Here is a 16644-nt window from a genome sequence, read left to right on the forward strand (position 1 = left end):
ACCTATGTTCCACGTATACACACAAACACACACAAACCTAGTAAAAACAGCTAGATGGCATGTGTTTCCAAAAAGAAATTAGAATTTTCTAAATGAAGCCACCTAATTAAGCTAACCGGGCTATAGTTGTGAATATCTTTAAGAAAATTACTGCTTTAAGAAATAACCGGATAGACTGTATCTTTTTTCCCAATCATCCACCTCCTCTGCTTCAAAAGAGTATTAAGAGAACCCCCTCCTTGCTATGTCTATCTGCAGAGGTGGAGAAGCAGCCTATTAGTGGACTGGATTTTCCCAGTCTATTGCCAGGCATGGCAGCATCCATAGGTGAGTTTTTAAGATACTTGAGAGGTTCAGTTCAGTCTCTGTGTTCTGGTACTCTGCCGTGAAGACAGAATGGGCCAGATGGGAGCTGCTCCCTCAGCCTGCGCCCGAATGAAAAGGCATGTGGAACTAAGTCAGGCTTAGCCAAGATAGAGCTAACCTATAGACAACCCACAGCCTCATGGACAACAAATATGTTCCCTTTGTATGAACCTCCACCTTCCTCAGCAACTTATTCACTTATCTTCTGTGACTTTTGCTTCTGTTTACGGGGATTTGCCCTAAGTCCACTAGAAAGTAGGTTTCACAAGGGCAGGCAACTTTTCTGTCCTGTTCTCTACTGGCTCTGCAGCTTGTCGTACCATGCCCAGCACAGGGTAGGCATTCAGTAAACATATGAGGAATGAAAATTATTATGAGCTAGAACCTAGACTTTTACCATAATGTAAAAACTGTAAACACACAAATCTATTTAAGGTAAACGTCAAGAAACAAAGTATTCTTAAGTGATTTAAATTGCAAGTATTTACATTTAAAATTACTTTCATGTGTTCTTGAGGAAGAGAGAGAGTCTTAGAATTATCTCATGGGATTGGACCCTTGCACACTGAAACACACTGGAAGAGAACAACAGAGAAAAGGCCAGGTGAAAAGAAGATGGCAGGGATGTGTCTTATTTTTACACTTTATCCTAGAATTGTAAAAGCAATTCCACCTGGAAAAATCTTGGCATTTCACAGCTGCTGCATCAAGAAGAAAGAAATTGTAGGGAGCACATAGAAAATAATAATAAAATGAGATATTGCGTGGCAAAAAAAAAAAAAAAAAGACATTATAAAAACAAAACATTTTTCTGGATTTTCTTAGAAATACACAAAGATGGAGAAATAAAAATATAATCAAGCAACTGTGACACAATTAACTTGTTTACTTTCTGCAACAGCTTAAGTATTTCCAAGGCAATCTTGTTTAAACTTTTTTTTTTAAGCAAACTATTTAACACACATTTGAGATGAGCACAGTCTGACTGCTACTCAAAATAGAGATCACAAGTATTTGATTAAGTGAGATTGATGAAATTTTTATCATATTAAAACCTTAAAATGTCTAGAAGGTTATGACTATAGGCTGGGTGCGGTGGCTCACACCTGTAATCCCAGCACTTTGGGAGGCTGAGGTGGGCGGATCACTTGAGGTCAGGAGTTTGAGACTAACCTGCCCAACATGGTGAAACCCCATCTCTACTAACAAAATCCCAAAATTTGCTGGGTGTGGTGGAGAGCGCCTGTAATCCCACCTACTCAGGAGACTGAGGCAGGAGAATCGTTTGAACCCAGGAGGCAGAGGTTGCAGTGAGTGAGACTGTGCCACTGCACTCCAGCCTGGGTGACAGAGCCAGACTCTGTCTCCAAAAAAAAAAAGTTATGGCTATAAAAGAAAGTCTTAATTCTGATTAAATATTAACACTATGTCAACAAACTTACAAATTTGGAAGTCTATATTCCTCACAATTCTTTAATTTTATTGTGCCATTTGGTGACAAAATAAAGATTAAAATGAAATCCGTTTCTATTAACAATTACACAGAAATAAAAGGAACAGTGCTCCAAGTCAACATAGATCCAGGGATATTACTCATATACTACATTGCAGGCATTGCTTAAGCTCCAAGAAAGGCATCATACATACAACCCTTTCACCAGAAAACACTTACAAGCAGCCTCTTGTCTAAGTTGGCTTTTCTCAAAGACGAGGTAACAGAGTTGGCATCTTTTTCTGCCATCCATGCTTTGAAAAGCTTGACAGCAAATGAGGCCGCAATGCCTGTTCAAAAACAAAAGAGAATTTCATTCCTTTTATGAGCAAAACCAATTGTGATGGTGTGCAAAGCACCCAGGTTTCCTGAAGTGGGTAAATAACTAAAATACTAAATTTGGTACAAAGGAAAAGTCAATAGACCTCTAGGCAAATTCTCCTCTTCTCGTTACTCAAAATAGAACATTTTCAGGAAAAGGAAAATAAATTAAAATATTTTTCAAATTTGGACTCTTTGAATCCAACCTGGTCTAACTGTAAGTTATTTTACCTTGGTCAAAAACATATTTAACACCCAGTATCTTCGGTGTTATTGCCTTTATTTCACCCTCTGGTTCATATGTATTTCATGTTTATAACAGTGATCTTGAGGCACAAGAAAATTAGGAGACACAAAACTGTAATGTCACCTTTATCAAGTAATTTGCTAATAAAGGATGCCAGTACAAGAACACTGATAGTGATAGATATAATAAGTACTGCTACGAATAGATGAACACACATCATTTACCTTAGTTTTACTTTTTATAAAAAGCATTTTATTTATTTATTTATTCCTATTTTTATTTTTTAGGGGATGGAGTCTCACTCTGTTGCCCAGGCTGGAGCGCAGTGGCACGAGCTCAGCTCACTGCAATCTTCACCTCCTGGGGTCAAGTGATTCTCCTGCCTCAGCCTCCCAAGTAGCTGGGATTACAGGCATGCACCACCAAACTCAGCTAATTACTGTATTTTTAGTAGAGACAGGGTTTTGCCATGTTGGGCAGGCTAGTCCTGAACCCTTGACCTCAGGTGATCCACCTGTGCTGGCCTCCCAAATTGCTGGGATTACAGGAATGAGGCATTGCGCCCAGCCATAAAAAGCATTTTAAAATATTCTTGAGTTAAGCTATAAAAATATCAAGGCTGTTTCAAGTTCAACTTTTCTGGATTTTAAAAAAATCGTTATTAAGCTAGTTATGTTAAATCAGGAAACCATTCAATCACATGTTCACATTTACATTACCACTTATTTCCAAATAGAAATAATCAGATAATAAGAAGACAGTTCTATGAACACTTCAAATTTCTAAATTTATGTTGTGGTTATTTAATGAAGAGTTAAGATGTAGTTGAAACATTTAACTGAGTTTTCTAAACTGAAGGTTCTACTATTGTTATGAGCGAATGATAATGTGGCCTAAGCAGCCTCTATTCTCTTTACCTCTTTCCTAAAAGAGGTCCCATTTTATCCAGTCCAGGTGACTCCTCATTAGCCTAAGCTCTGGTACCACCTCTTTCTGATGATTAATTTAGTGACCTCGCTCAAGCTCATCTGCCCAAGGCACCCCCCTGGCAATTGCTACTGGACCTGTACTGGTCATGCAGTCTGTGTCAGCCAATCAGCTGAAGGGAAGATAAATTATCCTGTGTTCAGGAGAAGTGTTCTTTCACTGAACCGGAACCAGGAAGAATATGCCATAACTGTATCAGCAGACATTTATAACAAGAGGGGGCAGCATCCTTGGGATGAAGTTAATGCTATGAATGATAACAGGAGAAAAATACTTAAGTTCTGAACGATATTGCTGTTCAGCCTGAAGTCTGTCCTAATTTTCCATTTATTGTTACATAAGAAATACATGTCCTTATATACCAATTTGACCCAGGTCTTCCAGTAACTGGAAAGTCAAAGCATTTAATTCGTCTATCATTCATATAGACACCAACTAAACCTGATTTTCTTCCCTTGAATAAGCAGATAAACTAATTTAAAAAAAAATGGCCATGACAACAAAACATGCATTACATCTTAACTGAAAGTTCATGTTAAACAACTTGTTAAAATGAATTTTTAGCATTATCATTAGCTCATACAACCAATATAAAATTTAATATAAATTAATACTAGGCTGTAATCTGTATTGTAAGTAAAGAAAAACTATGCTTGAAACTAGGAGCCTAAAATTGAGATTTAACTTTCTTTATAGTTACTCCTCTACTGAGTAGGATAATCCCATCTCCCTTGGTCATGTATTGGATGAGTTGGTGAAAATGATTAATTTCTTAACTATTTTCGTTATTTCTTTTTTTTTTTTTTTTTTTTAATCTTAGATAGTCTTTCTCTGTTGCCCAGGCTGTAGTAAGATGATGTGATCATAGCTCACCGTAGCCTCAAACTCCTGGGCTCAAGTAATCCTCTTGCCTTAGTCTCCTGAGCAGCTGGGATTGCATGGTGTGCCAACACACCTGGCTAGTTTTTACTTTTTTTTTGTAGAGAAGAAGAGTCTTGCTATGTTTCCCAAACTGGTCTCAAACTCCTGGCCTCAAGCAATTTTCTTACCTCAGCTTCCCAAAGTGTTAGGATTTCAGGCATGAGTTACCATACCCAGCCATTTTCTCAATGCTTTTCCAATTAGGAAGCAAGAGTTTAAACCTCTAGTTTGTAAAAGATGGCAGAGTTTAAGGAAAAGCCATATAACAGAGGCACTATACTACTTCCATAGCAAAGTTATTTTTCTCCTCACCACCCCTCAAACATTTTACTATAATAATTTCCAGACATACAGAAAAGCTGAACAAACTGAACAATGACCACTCACATGCCCACCATCTAGTTTCTATAACTAATATTTTTCCGTATTTGCTTTATCACATATCTATCCATCTAATAATGTAATTTTTGGATACATTACAAAGGAAGTTACAGACATCATTTAGGTTTTTAAAATAACTAGAAAGGCAATTATTTTCTGTTATGTTGGCTAGGATAATTTAAAATAATGAATGGTTAACATTTATATACTATGTTGATTTTCTGTGTGCAAAATGGCTAATAGCAAAAATAAGATGTGTGTTGTACTGTGAATTTTCTTCAGGGAAATACTTTAAAATGTCATAATACTAATAACATCCAACAATTACAGAGTCTGAATTGTCATAAATCTGAGTGATTTTAAGCTAAAAACTAGAGTCTTTGAATAAGACCAATTGACTCTCAATTTACTATTCTTTTCTTAGCTACAAGAAAACTATAACCCCTTTCACTACAGGCATGAATGAGGCTAGGACTTCATATACGTAGGAGGAAAACTTTTTAAGTTCTCAGAAGAAACAGATGTTCGCACAAAAGCTCTTTTAATTTGTTTTTAAGGAAAAATAACTGTTTTGTGTTGCATTGTAATTTGACTATCATTATCCTCCTACAAGTAAACAGCCCACTTTTGTTTTATTCTATAACCAAATCATGGTATGCATGCCTACCCAACTCTTAATGCCTTAAAATTAAAACAAGACTCCTTCTATTGCAGCAGACTTAAAACTGTTTTCTAAAACTGAGACAATGAATATCTTAAAAAGTGCAATCAAAATGAGTATCTGAGCATCAGTTTCTCTAGACCTTGAGAGGGGAACAGTTTTTGTTCTTACAATAGGGGTGAGAGTTAAAGGCTGCCATTTTGTATTGAAGGGCAAAAAGGTCACCAAATCAATTTCAGGGTATTTGACCTAGGCATCAAGTCTTCCATGAGATTTTAATTGGCTATTAGTCTTTCTTAATATGTCTTTGTACAGGTGTGCATATTTTTTTCCTTCAAATGTCCTACAATTAACATGTCCACTCCTTTTATTATTTGAAAGGCAATATACACACATACATGGATATTCTCTTATGTGAAGAATGAGTAGTAGAGGATACCAAAAGGAGCAACTGGCATTTTTATAACTATCTGTGGCTTTATTTTTCCTTTGTTGTGTGACAGGCGAGAAAACAGGAGCCTCATTACCTTCTTTGACTAAGCTGTCGGTGAAGAGACTGGTGAGGATGGTGGCGGGCAGGGTGCCGTTGCCGAGCAGAATCCCTGACAGCATCGCCAACTTTGTCTGCTCTGTTTCGGAAAAGGCTTTAAGGAAGAGGAGAAGCTGTGGGTCAAAAAAAAAAAAAAAAAAAAAAGAAAAAGAAAAGAAAAAAAAAGGAACCATGTCTATGAAGCAAAGGACTGAAGTGGGAAGATAAACAGTGTGAACATCCATGGCTACGTGGCACACACACAGAAGGTCATATGCAAAGCATAGTAATTCATTTCATGATAAATTGGATGCCGTGGAAAGTGACTTGAGCAGGCAGGTTCCTTTCTTCTCAGTTCATTTACTCACAGCTGTAGATAACATTCACGGAAAGGAAAAGAGATATTTGGATGATATGTAAACAGATGGATTTATGTTTGACTATGTGCATGCAAAAGGGTTAAGTATACACGATGGACATGTTTCTGAAATGTATTGTTTTTCAAGTTTTTCCACTTCTTTGGGTGACTACCTCTTCCCCTGCTACATATGCCCGTTTTCTCTGAATAGAATTTTTACGGCAAAAACAGAAACAAATAAAAAGCCCCACAAAAACAAAAAACCAGGAAAGAGTCGAAGTTAAGCTTTTGACATTTAATATATACTTTTCTGAGCTCACAGAATACAACAGTCTTCAAAACAAGACTGTTCAGGGAGAAAGGGGTTTTCTAGGTTCTTGATGTTTTTTGGGTACACTTTTAGATTCTCTTGCCCCCGAGGCAGGGAACTGAAAAAGTAGCAACCCTAGAAAAATATGAATGTAAGCTCAAAACAAACAAAACAAAAAACCCACTTCCTATATTATATTTTCCTATAGTAGTCAGCCCTGTGGGATGTCCTTCTCTCTCCTAACTCTCCTCTGCTTTGACTACATTCTACTGTTACTTTCTCCATTTCACCAGTTATTAGGCTTGCCATGGAAATTCCTCAGGGGCCACTATCACTACAGGAGCCTTGCTGATTTTCCATTATTTTGTGCCAATGCAAAATTCACTGGCATTGATAGAGACTTAAGTGTCTCCATCCTGATGACGTGATTATTCCACTAGCTGCATAGGGGGTAAGAAAATATTGACTTACTATTCCCCAATAATTTAAGGATTATTACATTATAGACTATTTACATTATGTGAAAGTGGCAGAACTGGAACCAAACCAGTCCATTCGCCTCTCAATGTATACCTATTAAATTCTCAACAAATTAAAAAGAAGTTAACATCTAAGTAAGTGCCAGGGAGTGAGGGAATGAGGGTTTCAAAGGCTTAAGCTCCAAGGAGCATCAAGAATGGGGAAGAATGAAAGAACTAACATAAGTATAGACAGTTCATGTCAATTTGTCCTTTTTCTCCATTATAAAAATAACATTTAAATGAGAATAATAAAAAATAGCCTCTAAAATAAAATTTTAACACCACTTCTTCAAGTTCACGCATATGACCAGATTCATTTAAAATATACTTAATCACATAGAAATGGCACAAAAATTAGGTCATCATAAAAATAATAACCACATTGCTCAATTATATTAATCAACATTAAAACATAATTACATGTATACACACATATTGTTTTTCACTGCATTACATACTAATGATAGCTAAAACTTGTGGAGTGGGCCAGACAACTCTTCTGATCACTTTATGTGTATTAATAAGTACAACAGGCTCCATCTCCAATTACAGAAAAGAATACTAAGGTACAAAGATATTAAGTAATTTGCCTGCCCCAGGTCAAACTGCTACCAAATGGTTGCTTTGCACCTCGCATTTCCATTTAATTTGTCATGGGCATTTTCCCTTATTAATACACGTAGTTATGCCTACATGTATAAAAGACTGCATAGTATTCCACTGTATAGATTGTAAATTAATTAACCAGTCTTCATCTCCTACCAATGAACATTTAGGCTATTTTTCAATACTGTGGTGACATCTTTATACATATAGCTTTATATATCCATGCTAATGGATTCTTATAAATCCATGAAGGTCGGGGCATGGGTTATATAAGAAACATTTCTTTTAATGACTATTGTCAACTTGCTCTTCAATATTATACACGGAACTACTTTAAACTGGGTGGGGTGGGGGGCAGTTAGTGTGGGGAGGAGTGGGGAGAGTAAGTAAGTAGGGAAGAAGTAAGTATATGTTATGGTTACTTTTTTCACTTGGTGTTTTACTTTTAGATAGATATCTAAAACTGGAAGCAATGACAAAGTAACGAACAAATCTGAAACAGGTAAAGGTAGTGGGTGCTATATATAAATACAGGAGTTACAAACTGGAAGAGGGAACGTGCAATTACTCTAAAGAGGACATCTTTAAGGAGATGCTACTGTTGATTTGACTAGAGACCAATTACCACACTGAGCTCCTTATATGTTATTTCATATATTCCCACAGCAACCATAAGGTATATCCTCTTACTACAGCTATTTCACTGATGAGAAAGACTACTGAGATTTACACCCATACACTCTATCTCCAAAGAGGTGCTTCCATTCCCTTTGCTAAACTGCATAGAATTAAAGAATTTTGCTGAACATTAGCTGCTGTGCTATGTTCTTTCATAGGCTTTAACTACTTAAACCACTTTATCTTGATTCTAGTTTTCATTTTAACCTCTGCACGGTCAGAGATTATACCCCATAAAACTATTCTTACTGAACAAAGCACACTGTCTTACATTAAATATTAACGGAAAAAGTCCAGAATAATCACATATTTCTTCCTATAGCTATTAGCTAATGATCTTTCATACTCATTTATTTACCAAACATTTATTAAAAACTCACTAAATGTTACCACGTGTATGGCACTTTTGGAATATCATTGTACATGTAAAATTTTATTTTATTTTATTATTATTTTTTCTGAGATGGAGTCTTGCTCTGTCGCCCAGGCTGGAGTGCAGTGGAGCAATCTTGGCTCACTGAAGCCTCTGCCGCCTGGGTTCAAGCAATTCTCCTGCCTCAGCCTCCCGATTAGCTGGGATTATAGGCCACCACGCCTGGGTAATTTTTGTGTTTTTAGTAGAGACGGGATTTCAGCATCTTGATCAGGCTGGTCTTGAACTCCTGACCTTGTGATCCACCCATCTCGGCCTCCTAAAATGCTAGGATTACAGATGTGAGCCACCGCACCCGGCCACTTATAAAATTTTTATCCACCTCCATTTCATTACTATAAAACAGATAGGCATTATATTTGAATTTTTACCTTTTTCATTTCATCTTCAAATGCCTTCTCCAAATACTTATATCTCCTGATGAGTTTATTGAAGACCTAAACATAAAACAGAACCATTAAATATTAGGTCAACCAAAAAGACACAGAAGGAGGGTATAGAAACTCACCGTAATGACACCATAGATCTACAATAAAAAAAGTGTATAGTTAAACAGGCTCACACTGTAATATAAAAACTATAAGCATTTCAAAGATGCTACCATGACCTAGGGGAACAAATACGATCAAAATGTACATGTAAGATAAAACAAATTCATTCATTATAAAGATATAACCACTTAGATAATGATGTGATGGGGAGGAGAGCAGAGTGCAGGACAGATTCTACTCTAGGTAAACAACAAACATGTTTCTAGCAGATGAGCAAAAAATGTTATAATTTACTGGCAATAAAGGATGACTGGCCCCTATGGTTGTGTTAGAACTGTGAAGCAGAGTTGGCAACTGTATTAGGATCTAGACAGTCTTAAGTGGAATGATGTTTTTAAATGGGGATTTTGTAAATATTGGTTATTTTAATAACTGTGGAAATGATTTCTTAATCTAGTTCCTTTTTCTCCTACACACAAGCTATACTCCTACTTACAACTCTTGGGTATTCGTTTCCTAATGTAATCAAGATGGAGTCCAAGAGTAAAAATAATAATTGCCCTTTATGGGGAAAGAATGACCCAGGCAGGGAATTAATACACGATAAGCAAAAGAAATAAATTACATTAAAATCCCATAAATTTTATTTCCAATTTACACTAATACTCACATATTCTTTAACATGTATACAAGAAAAACGAATTCTCCTGATCCAAGAATAAATTCCCATGAGAGATTAACAAAAAAAAAAAAAAAAAGAAAGAAAAGAAAAAGCATTATATTATTGCAGTTCTTTTTGTTTTGTTTTGAGATGGAGTCTCACTCTGTCATCCAGGTTGAGCAGTGGCACGATCTCGGCTCACTGTAACCTCTGTCTTCTGGGTTCAAGTGATTCTCCTGCCTCAGCCTCCCAAGTAGCTGGGATTACAGGCACCCACCACCACACCCAGCTAATTTTTGTATTTTTTGGTAGAGATGGGGTTTCACCATGTTGGCCAGGCTGGTCACAAACTCCTGACCTCAAGTGATCCACCCACCATGGCCAAAGTGCTGGGATTATAGGCTCAAGCCACTCTGCTAGGCCTATTTTTATAGTTTTAATGCCCATTATTTTCATATGTTTAAAGGCTTTTTCTAAGATTCCTATTTAAAAAGTGGGTGGGCTGTAGAGCTTCTATAGAGTTTTCCTCAATCCTCTTCAAATGCTTCCCTTCTGACTCAAGGGCAATCTCTCAAATAGGCTCTACCTGAGCATAGTTTCGGATGGTTTCATGATCTTCATTTGCTGAAAACACACAGTGGTTGGTCATCTTGGTCTTGTCACCATCATCTATGCGTGTTCCTCCAGGGGCTGAAAAGAGAAAGGTAATTATAGTTAGGATAATACTGAAATTGAGAACAGCATTTACAGAACAGATCGATTCTGGCAAATGAAAGAAAATAATGAAAGTAGATGTAAAATCTAAGAGTCACATAAAATGTCAAAGAATGACACACATAGATGTACACATGTTGCTGTATATTTTTTCCTTTTCTTTGAGATGGAGTCTTGCTCTGTCATCCAGGCTGGAGTGCAGTGGCACAATCTTGGCTCACTGCAACCTCCACCTCCCGGGTTCAAGCAATTCTCCTGCCTCAGCCTCCTGAGTAGCTGGGATTACAGGCATGCACCACCATGCCCAACTAATTTTTATAGTATTAGTAGATACGGGATTTCACCATGTTGGTCAGGCTGGTTTTGAACTCCTGACCTTGTGATCCGCCCACCTCAGCCTCCCAAAGCGCTGGGATTACAGGCTTAAGCCACTGTACTTGGCCTTGTATACTTCATGTTTCCAATATAATATAAATTAGTTGTTTCATTTCATGCTCCCACCATAGTGTACTTCATTTTAGTTCCACATCCTCAACTTCACTACATTCTATCACTATAAGTCTGGTTCTTTCCAAAGTATATTCTTAATCATGGAAGCAAAGAACAACCTTTATTCAGTAAATTTAATTTCATTATTCTCAATGCAACTCCAGATACTTCCCACTCCAGGACATAGTTGTTTCTTCAGGCTTGCTAACATTTTGCAAGTATTTTGTGGATACTCTACCTAGATATCACCAACTACAGAACTGACCAGACCTGACTCATAGATCTTTTTGCTTTCTACTTGAGTAGCTATTACAATTGCTTCCTCCTTCGCTAACCCAGTTATCCATGACTGGTTGAATAGCATGGACTCTGATGCTCGCTATTTGAATTTAATCACCCAGCAGCTATGTTGGCTAGAAGAAATTATTTTATTCTCTCTCATTTTTTTTCCCCATGGACTCAATAGATTAGATGCCTTTTTCTTCAATTAACTTTCCATATTCAAAGGGTCCTCCTACAAGTTTCAGTGGTAGCCATTAGAAGCATTAGTTGATTAGAAGAGCAGAATGACAACATTAGGAATTTCTGTTTTCTAATTTAGGTAGAAGGTTTCTAATTTCTGTTTGTAATTAAGGTAGAAGGTTTGAGCAGTTAGCTTAATATCTTTCATATACACAACAAATGTTTGTAGTGTATATACTTACACCAGCTACTGTGCTAGGCACCGAGGATACAATAATGGTCAAAGCTGAAAAGACAAACACTCTCTACTCATTAGCCACTCCCTTTATTTGTTTGTGTATTAGTGTATAATCACCTTGATTTAACTTGTGATTTCAGATCTCTGGATTAAAAGGGCCACCCATAGTCACCTTTTTTAGCAGACATAGGCAAATGAGAATTCAATTGAGTTATACTTTCCTTAGCTTATCATCCCCTCTATGGGCTTCAGACTTCAGCATACGGTTTAGTAAGTAAATTAGTTTTTGGAGAAGTCAGCCCCTTTAGGAGTCTATTTTCACTCAATTAATTTATGCATGAGATTTAATTAGCCCTTTTAAATGAATATAACCATCTGGAACTGTTGCGGGAAGACAGGGAACCCGAATGGAGGGACCGGCTGAAGCCACGGCAGAAGAACATAAATTGTGAAGATTTCATGGACATTTGTTAGTTCCCCAAATTAATACTTTTAAAATTTCTTATGCCTGTCTTTACTGCAGTCTCTGAACATAAATTGTGAAGATTTCATGGAAATTTATCACTTCCCCAATCAATACTCTTATAATTTCCCATGCCTGTCTTTATTTTAATCTCTTAATCCCGTCATCTTCGTAAGCTGAGGATGTATGTCGCCTCAGGACCCTGTGATGATTGCGTTATCTGCACAAATTGTTTGTGAAGCATGTGTGTTTGAACAATATGAAATCTGGGCACCTTGAAAAGAACAGGACAACAGTGATTTTCAGGAAACAAGAGAGATAACCATAAAGTCAGACTGCCTGCAGGGCCGGGCAGAACAGAGTCATATTTCTCTTCTTTCAGAAAGCGAATAGGAGAAATATTGCTGAATTCTTTTCTCAGCAAGGAATAACCCTGGGAAAATGAATGCATTCCCAGGGGAAGGTCTCTAAAATGGCCGCTCTGGGAGTGTCTGTCTTATGCAGTTGTAGATAAGGGATGAAATAAGCCCTGGTCTCCTGCAGTGCCACCAGGCTTGTTAGGATTGGGAAATTCCAGCCTGGCGAAATTCTAGTCAGACTGGTTGTCTGCTCTCAAACCCTGTTTCCTGTTAAGATGTTTATCAATGACAATGTGTGCCCAGCAGGACATGGGCCTTCATCAGTAATTCTAAGTTCGCCCTGGCCTTGTGATCTTGCTCTGTCCCCATTTGCCTTGTGATATTTTATTGCCTTTGAAGCATGTGATCTCTGTGATCCACATCCTATTTGTACACTCCCTCCCCTTTGAAAATCGCTAATAAAAACTTGCTGGTTTTGCGGCTCAGGCCAACATGTGATGTCACTCCCAGAGACTCAGCTGTAAAATTTCTTCCTTTTGTACTCTTTCTCTTTATTTCTCAGACCAGCCAACACTTAGGGAAAATAGAAAAGAACCTACGTTGAAATATTGGGGGCTGGTTCCCCTGATATGGAACAAACTTAGATAATAATCTTCTAAAACCTCTGGGCTAATTATTGCTATTGCTTTTGATAGAAATGACAAAACTGAAGTTTGATATCGAAACTACAGACTTTTGAGAGGTATGTTTTTAAAGTTACATTGTTTAATGAAATAAAACACTTATTATATATTAATAATATTGCTACAGCTTGCATTAAAATTTTTGCTGATATTAGGACCAAGTATTATTTGCCATTTCTAATGTTTTTGGAGTGCCTGCTGTTTTTCTCAAGGTAGAAGTAAACTTAATATATTTATTGTATTTACTATACACAAGGTAATATTGAAAGACCAAGATAGCTGCTGTTTTAAGAACAATGGGGCTGGGCATGGTGGCCCATGCTTGTAATCTCAGCACTTTGGGACAGATCACCTGAGGTCAGGAGTTTGAGACCAGCCTAGTCAACATGGTGGAAACCCCGTCTCTACTAAAAATACAAAATTAGCTGGACATGCTGACACATGCCTGTAATCCCTGCTACTCAAGAGAATTGCCTGATCCCAGGAGGCAGAAGTTACAGTGAGCCAACTCTCCAGCCTGGACAACATCAAAAAAAACAAAAACAAAAACAAAAGAACAATGGAAGAAGATAAATTGTGAGTGTCAAGAAAATTTCTACATAATAATTAAACAAAGTATTTATATAAGAAGAATGCACCTAGCAGGCTTCAGTCCTTACATTACGTGTCCAGACTCAGCAGACATCTGGTGTTGTACAGCTTATGCTAAGCAAGTCATACCAAACATTTGGCCCTATGTTCTTCTTGAATGTAGAGACATGGAGTGAATAAGTGAAATCTGGGCTGCACTAACCAATGGAAATTGCTTAAAACCCTTCACCAAACCTTTCACTTAGGCATTGATAGCACCCATCAGATGGCCAAATTATTATTTACTGGACCAGGCCTTTTCAAAACTATCAAGCAGATAGTCAGGGCCTGTGAAGTGTACCAAAGAAATAATTCTCTGCACTGCGGTCCATACATTTCAATCCCTGTATCTTTAACCTCCTTGTTAATTCTGTCTCTTCCAGAATCGAAGCTGTAAAACTACAAATGGTTCTTAAATACAAATGGAGCCCCAGATGCAGTCCATGACTAAGATCTACCAAGAACCCCTGGACCGGCCTGCTAGCTCATGTTCTGATGTTAATGACATAGAAGGCACCCCTCCCAAGGAAATCTCAACTGCACAACACCTACTATACCCCAGTTCAGCAGGAAGTAGTTAGAGCAGTCGTCGGCCAACCTCCCCATTAGCACTTGGGTTTTCCTGTTGAGAGTGGGGACTGAGAGACAGGACTAGCTGGATTTCCTAGGCCGACTAAGAATCCCTAAGCCTAGCTGGGAAGGTGACCACATCCACCTTTAAACACAGGGCTTGCAAATTTAGCTCACACCCGACCAATCAGGTAGTAGAGAGCTCAGTAAAATGCTAATTAGGCAAAAACAGGAGATAAAGAAATAGCCAATCATCTATCGCCTGAGAGCACAGTAGAAGGGACAATGATTGGGATATAAACCCAGGCATTCGAGCCAGCAACGGCTACCCTCTTTGGGTCCCCTCCCTTTGTATGAGAGCTCTGTTTTCACTCTATTAAATCTTGTAACTGCAAAAAAAAAAAAAGAAAGAAATCTGGGCTGCAGATATAAATCTGCTGATCATGGTAAATGAAATTTTAAGAAACTCAATATAAAGTACACAGATAATTTTATATGGGGAGGTGGTTAACGACGGAAGCCAGGAGTAATGTAAGAAGTGGCATCCAGAGAGTCAGGAGGAGGTCTAAGTGGTCTCGTGTAAGGGAAGAAAATAAAAGAGTTCAAGAATGACAAAAGGGCCAACAGTGCTGCCTGGAGGTCACTCAGTCTGAAAAGGGTCCATATAAGCGACTACTACAATCACGTGACTTTGACAAGAACCAAAACTCGCTGAAAATCACTCTGATAAAAATATATCATAATTAATGAAATACTAAAAGTCAATAATATGTTAGGAAATATTCAACTCCACTATTAAAGTTTTAAAATGAAAATGCTTATCACTTACCTAATTTCAGATATCTAGAAAACTGATGAAATTAGGTAGCTAACATTGTTAAAGGTGTATGTAAATAGGAACTCATAATTTTTGATAAAATATTAAACATAATGTTCCTTTTGAAGACTTTTTCTCTCTCAGCTAGGTAAATGGAGATAAATATAGATAAAAATGTCTCCATCTTTTATTTAATCCATTAATCCCTTGCTAAGTAGATAAAGATGTAATCAGGTAAAAGCACAAAGATAGGTGCATACAGACACTCATAACTGTTGTTTATAATAGCAACAACTGCAAACAGCCTAAATATTCTTTTTTTTTCTTTTCCCGAGAGTTTCACTCGTCGCCTAGGTTGGAATGCAATGGAGCGATCTAGGCTCACTGCAGCCTCCGACTCCCAGGTTCAAGGAATTCTCCTGCCTCAGCCTTCTGAGTAGCTGGGATTATAGGCACCCACCACCATGTCCAGCTAATTTTGTATTTTTAGTAGAGACGGGGCTTCTCCACATTGGTCAGGCTAGTCTTGAACTCCAGAACTCAGGTGATCTGCCCACCTCAGCCTCCCAAAGTGCTGGAATTACAAGCGTGAGCCACCACCCCGGCCTCTAAATATTCTTTAACATCCGTTTGGCTTTAATTCTTTTTAGAATCATCCAGTATAACACTCATGGGTGTGCAAGGCAGCAACATATTGCTGAATAAATACAAATCAGCATGCATAATATCATATTTGCATAATATCATCCATTCTCCAAAGTTTATGAGGTAAAGATAGTTCCTTTTTTTTTTTTTTTTGAGACAGGGTCTCGCTCTGTCACCCAGGTTGGAGTGCAGTGGCTCGATCTCAGCTCACTGCAACCTCTGCCTCCTAGGTTCAAGTGATTCTCCTGCCTCAGCCTCTCTAGTAGCTGGGATTGTTATAGGCAGCCGCCACCACGTTCTGTCAATTTTTGTATTTTTTTTAATAGAGACAGGGTTTCACCATGTTGGCCAAGCTGGTCTCGAACTCCTGACCTCAGGTGATCCACCCACCTCAGCCTCCCAAAGTGTTGGTATTACAGGCGTGAGCCACCACGCCTGACTGCTAAAGAGATTTCTAGAAGGGAAATAACCAAAATGTTAACAATGATTATTTTCGGGTAATAGGATTTGAGTTCAATATAGGTAGCTGTTATACTTGAATTATCTACAGTCATAATGTAAGCTCTTCATAACAATAAGAACAACAAAACTAATTCATTATGTGGTGAAAA

At 37.8% G+C, this 16644-nt stretch overlaps 1 protein-coding gene across 6 annotated transcripts in view; it reads right to left on the bottom strand.

Annotated features, from left to right (window-relative positions):
• The window catches only part of BZW2 (basic leucine zipper and W2 domains 2), a 59906-nt gene that overhangs the window by 14578 nt on the left and 28684 nt on the right, over positions 1 to 16644 (bottom strand). For 5 of the 6 annotated variants that reach the window (XM_005550052.5, XM_005550056.5, XM_065542249.2 and 2 more), the window contains exons 4-7: positions 10550 to 10653; positions 9183 to 9248; positions 5904 to 6039; positions 2039 to 2148 (exon numbers count right to left, since the gene is read on the bottom strand). In XM_005550052.5, coding sequence (XP_005550109.2) covers positions 2039 to 2148; positions 5904 to 6039; positions 9183 to 9248; positions 10550 to 10653 — 416 coding nt within the window. The remainder of the gene's footprint in view (positions 1 to 2038; positions 2149 to 5903; positions 6040 to 9182; positions 9249 to 10549; positions 10654 to 16644) is intronic. The other variant, XM_045388893.3, reaches the window with a different exon arrangement.

This window comes from Macaca fascicularis, chromosome 3 (assembly GCF_037993035.2).
Source record: "Macaca fascicularis isolate 582-1 chromosome 3, T2T-MFA8v1.1".
Taxonomy (NCBI): Eukaryota; Metazoa; Chordata; class Mammalia; order Primates; family Cercopithecidae; genus Macaca; species Macaca fascicularis.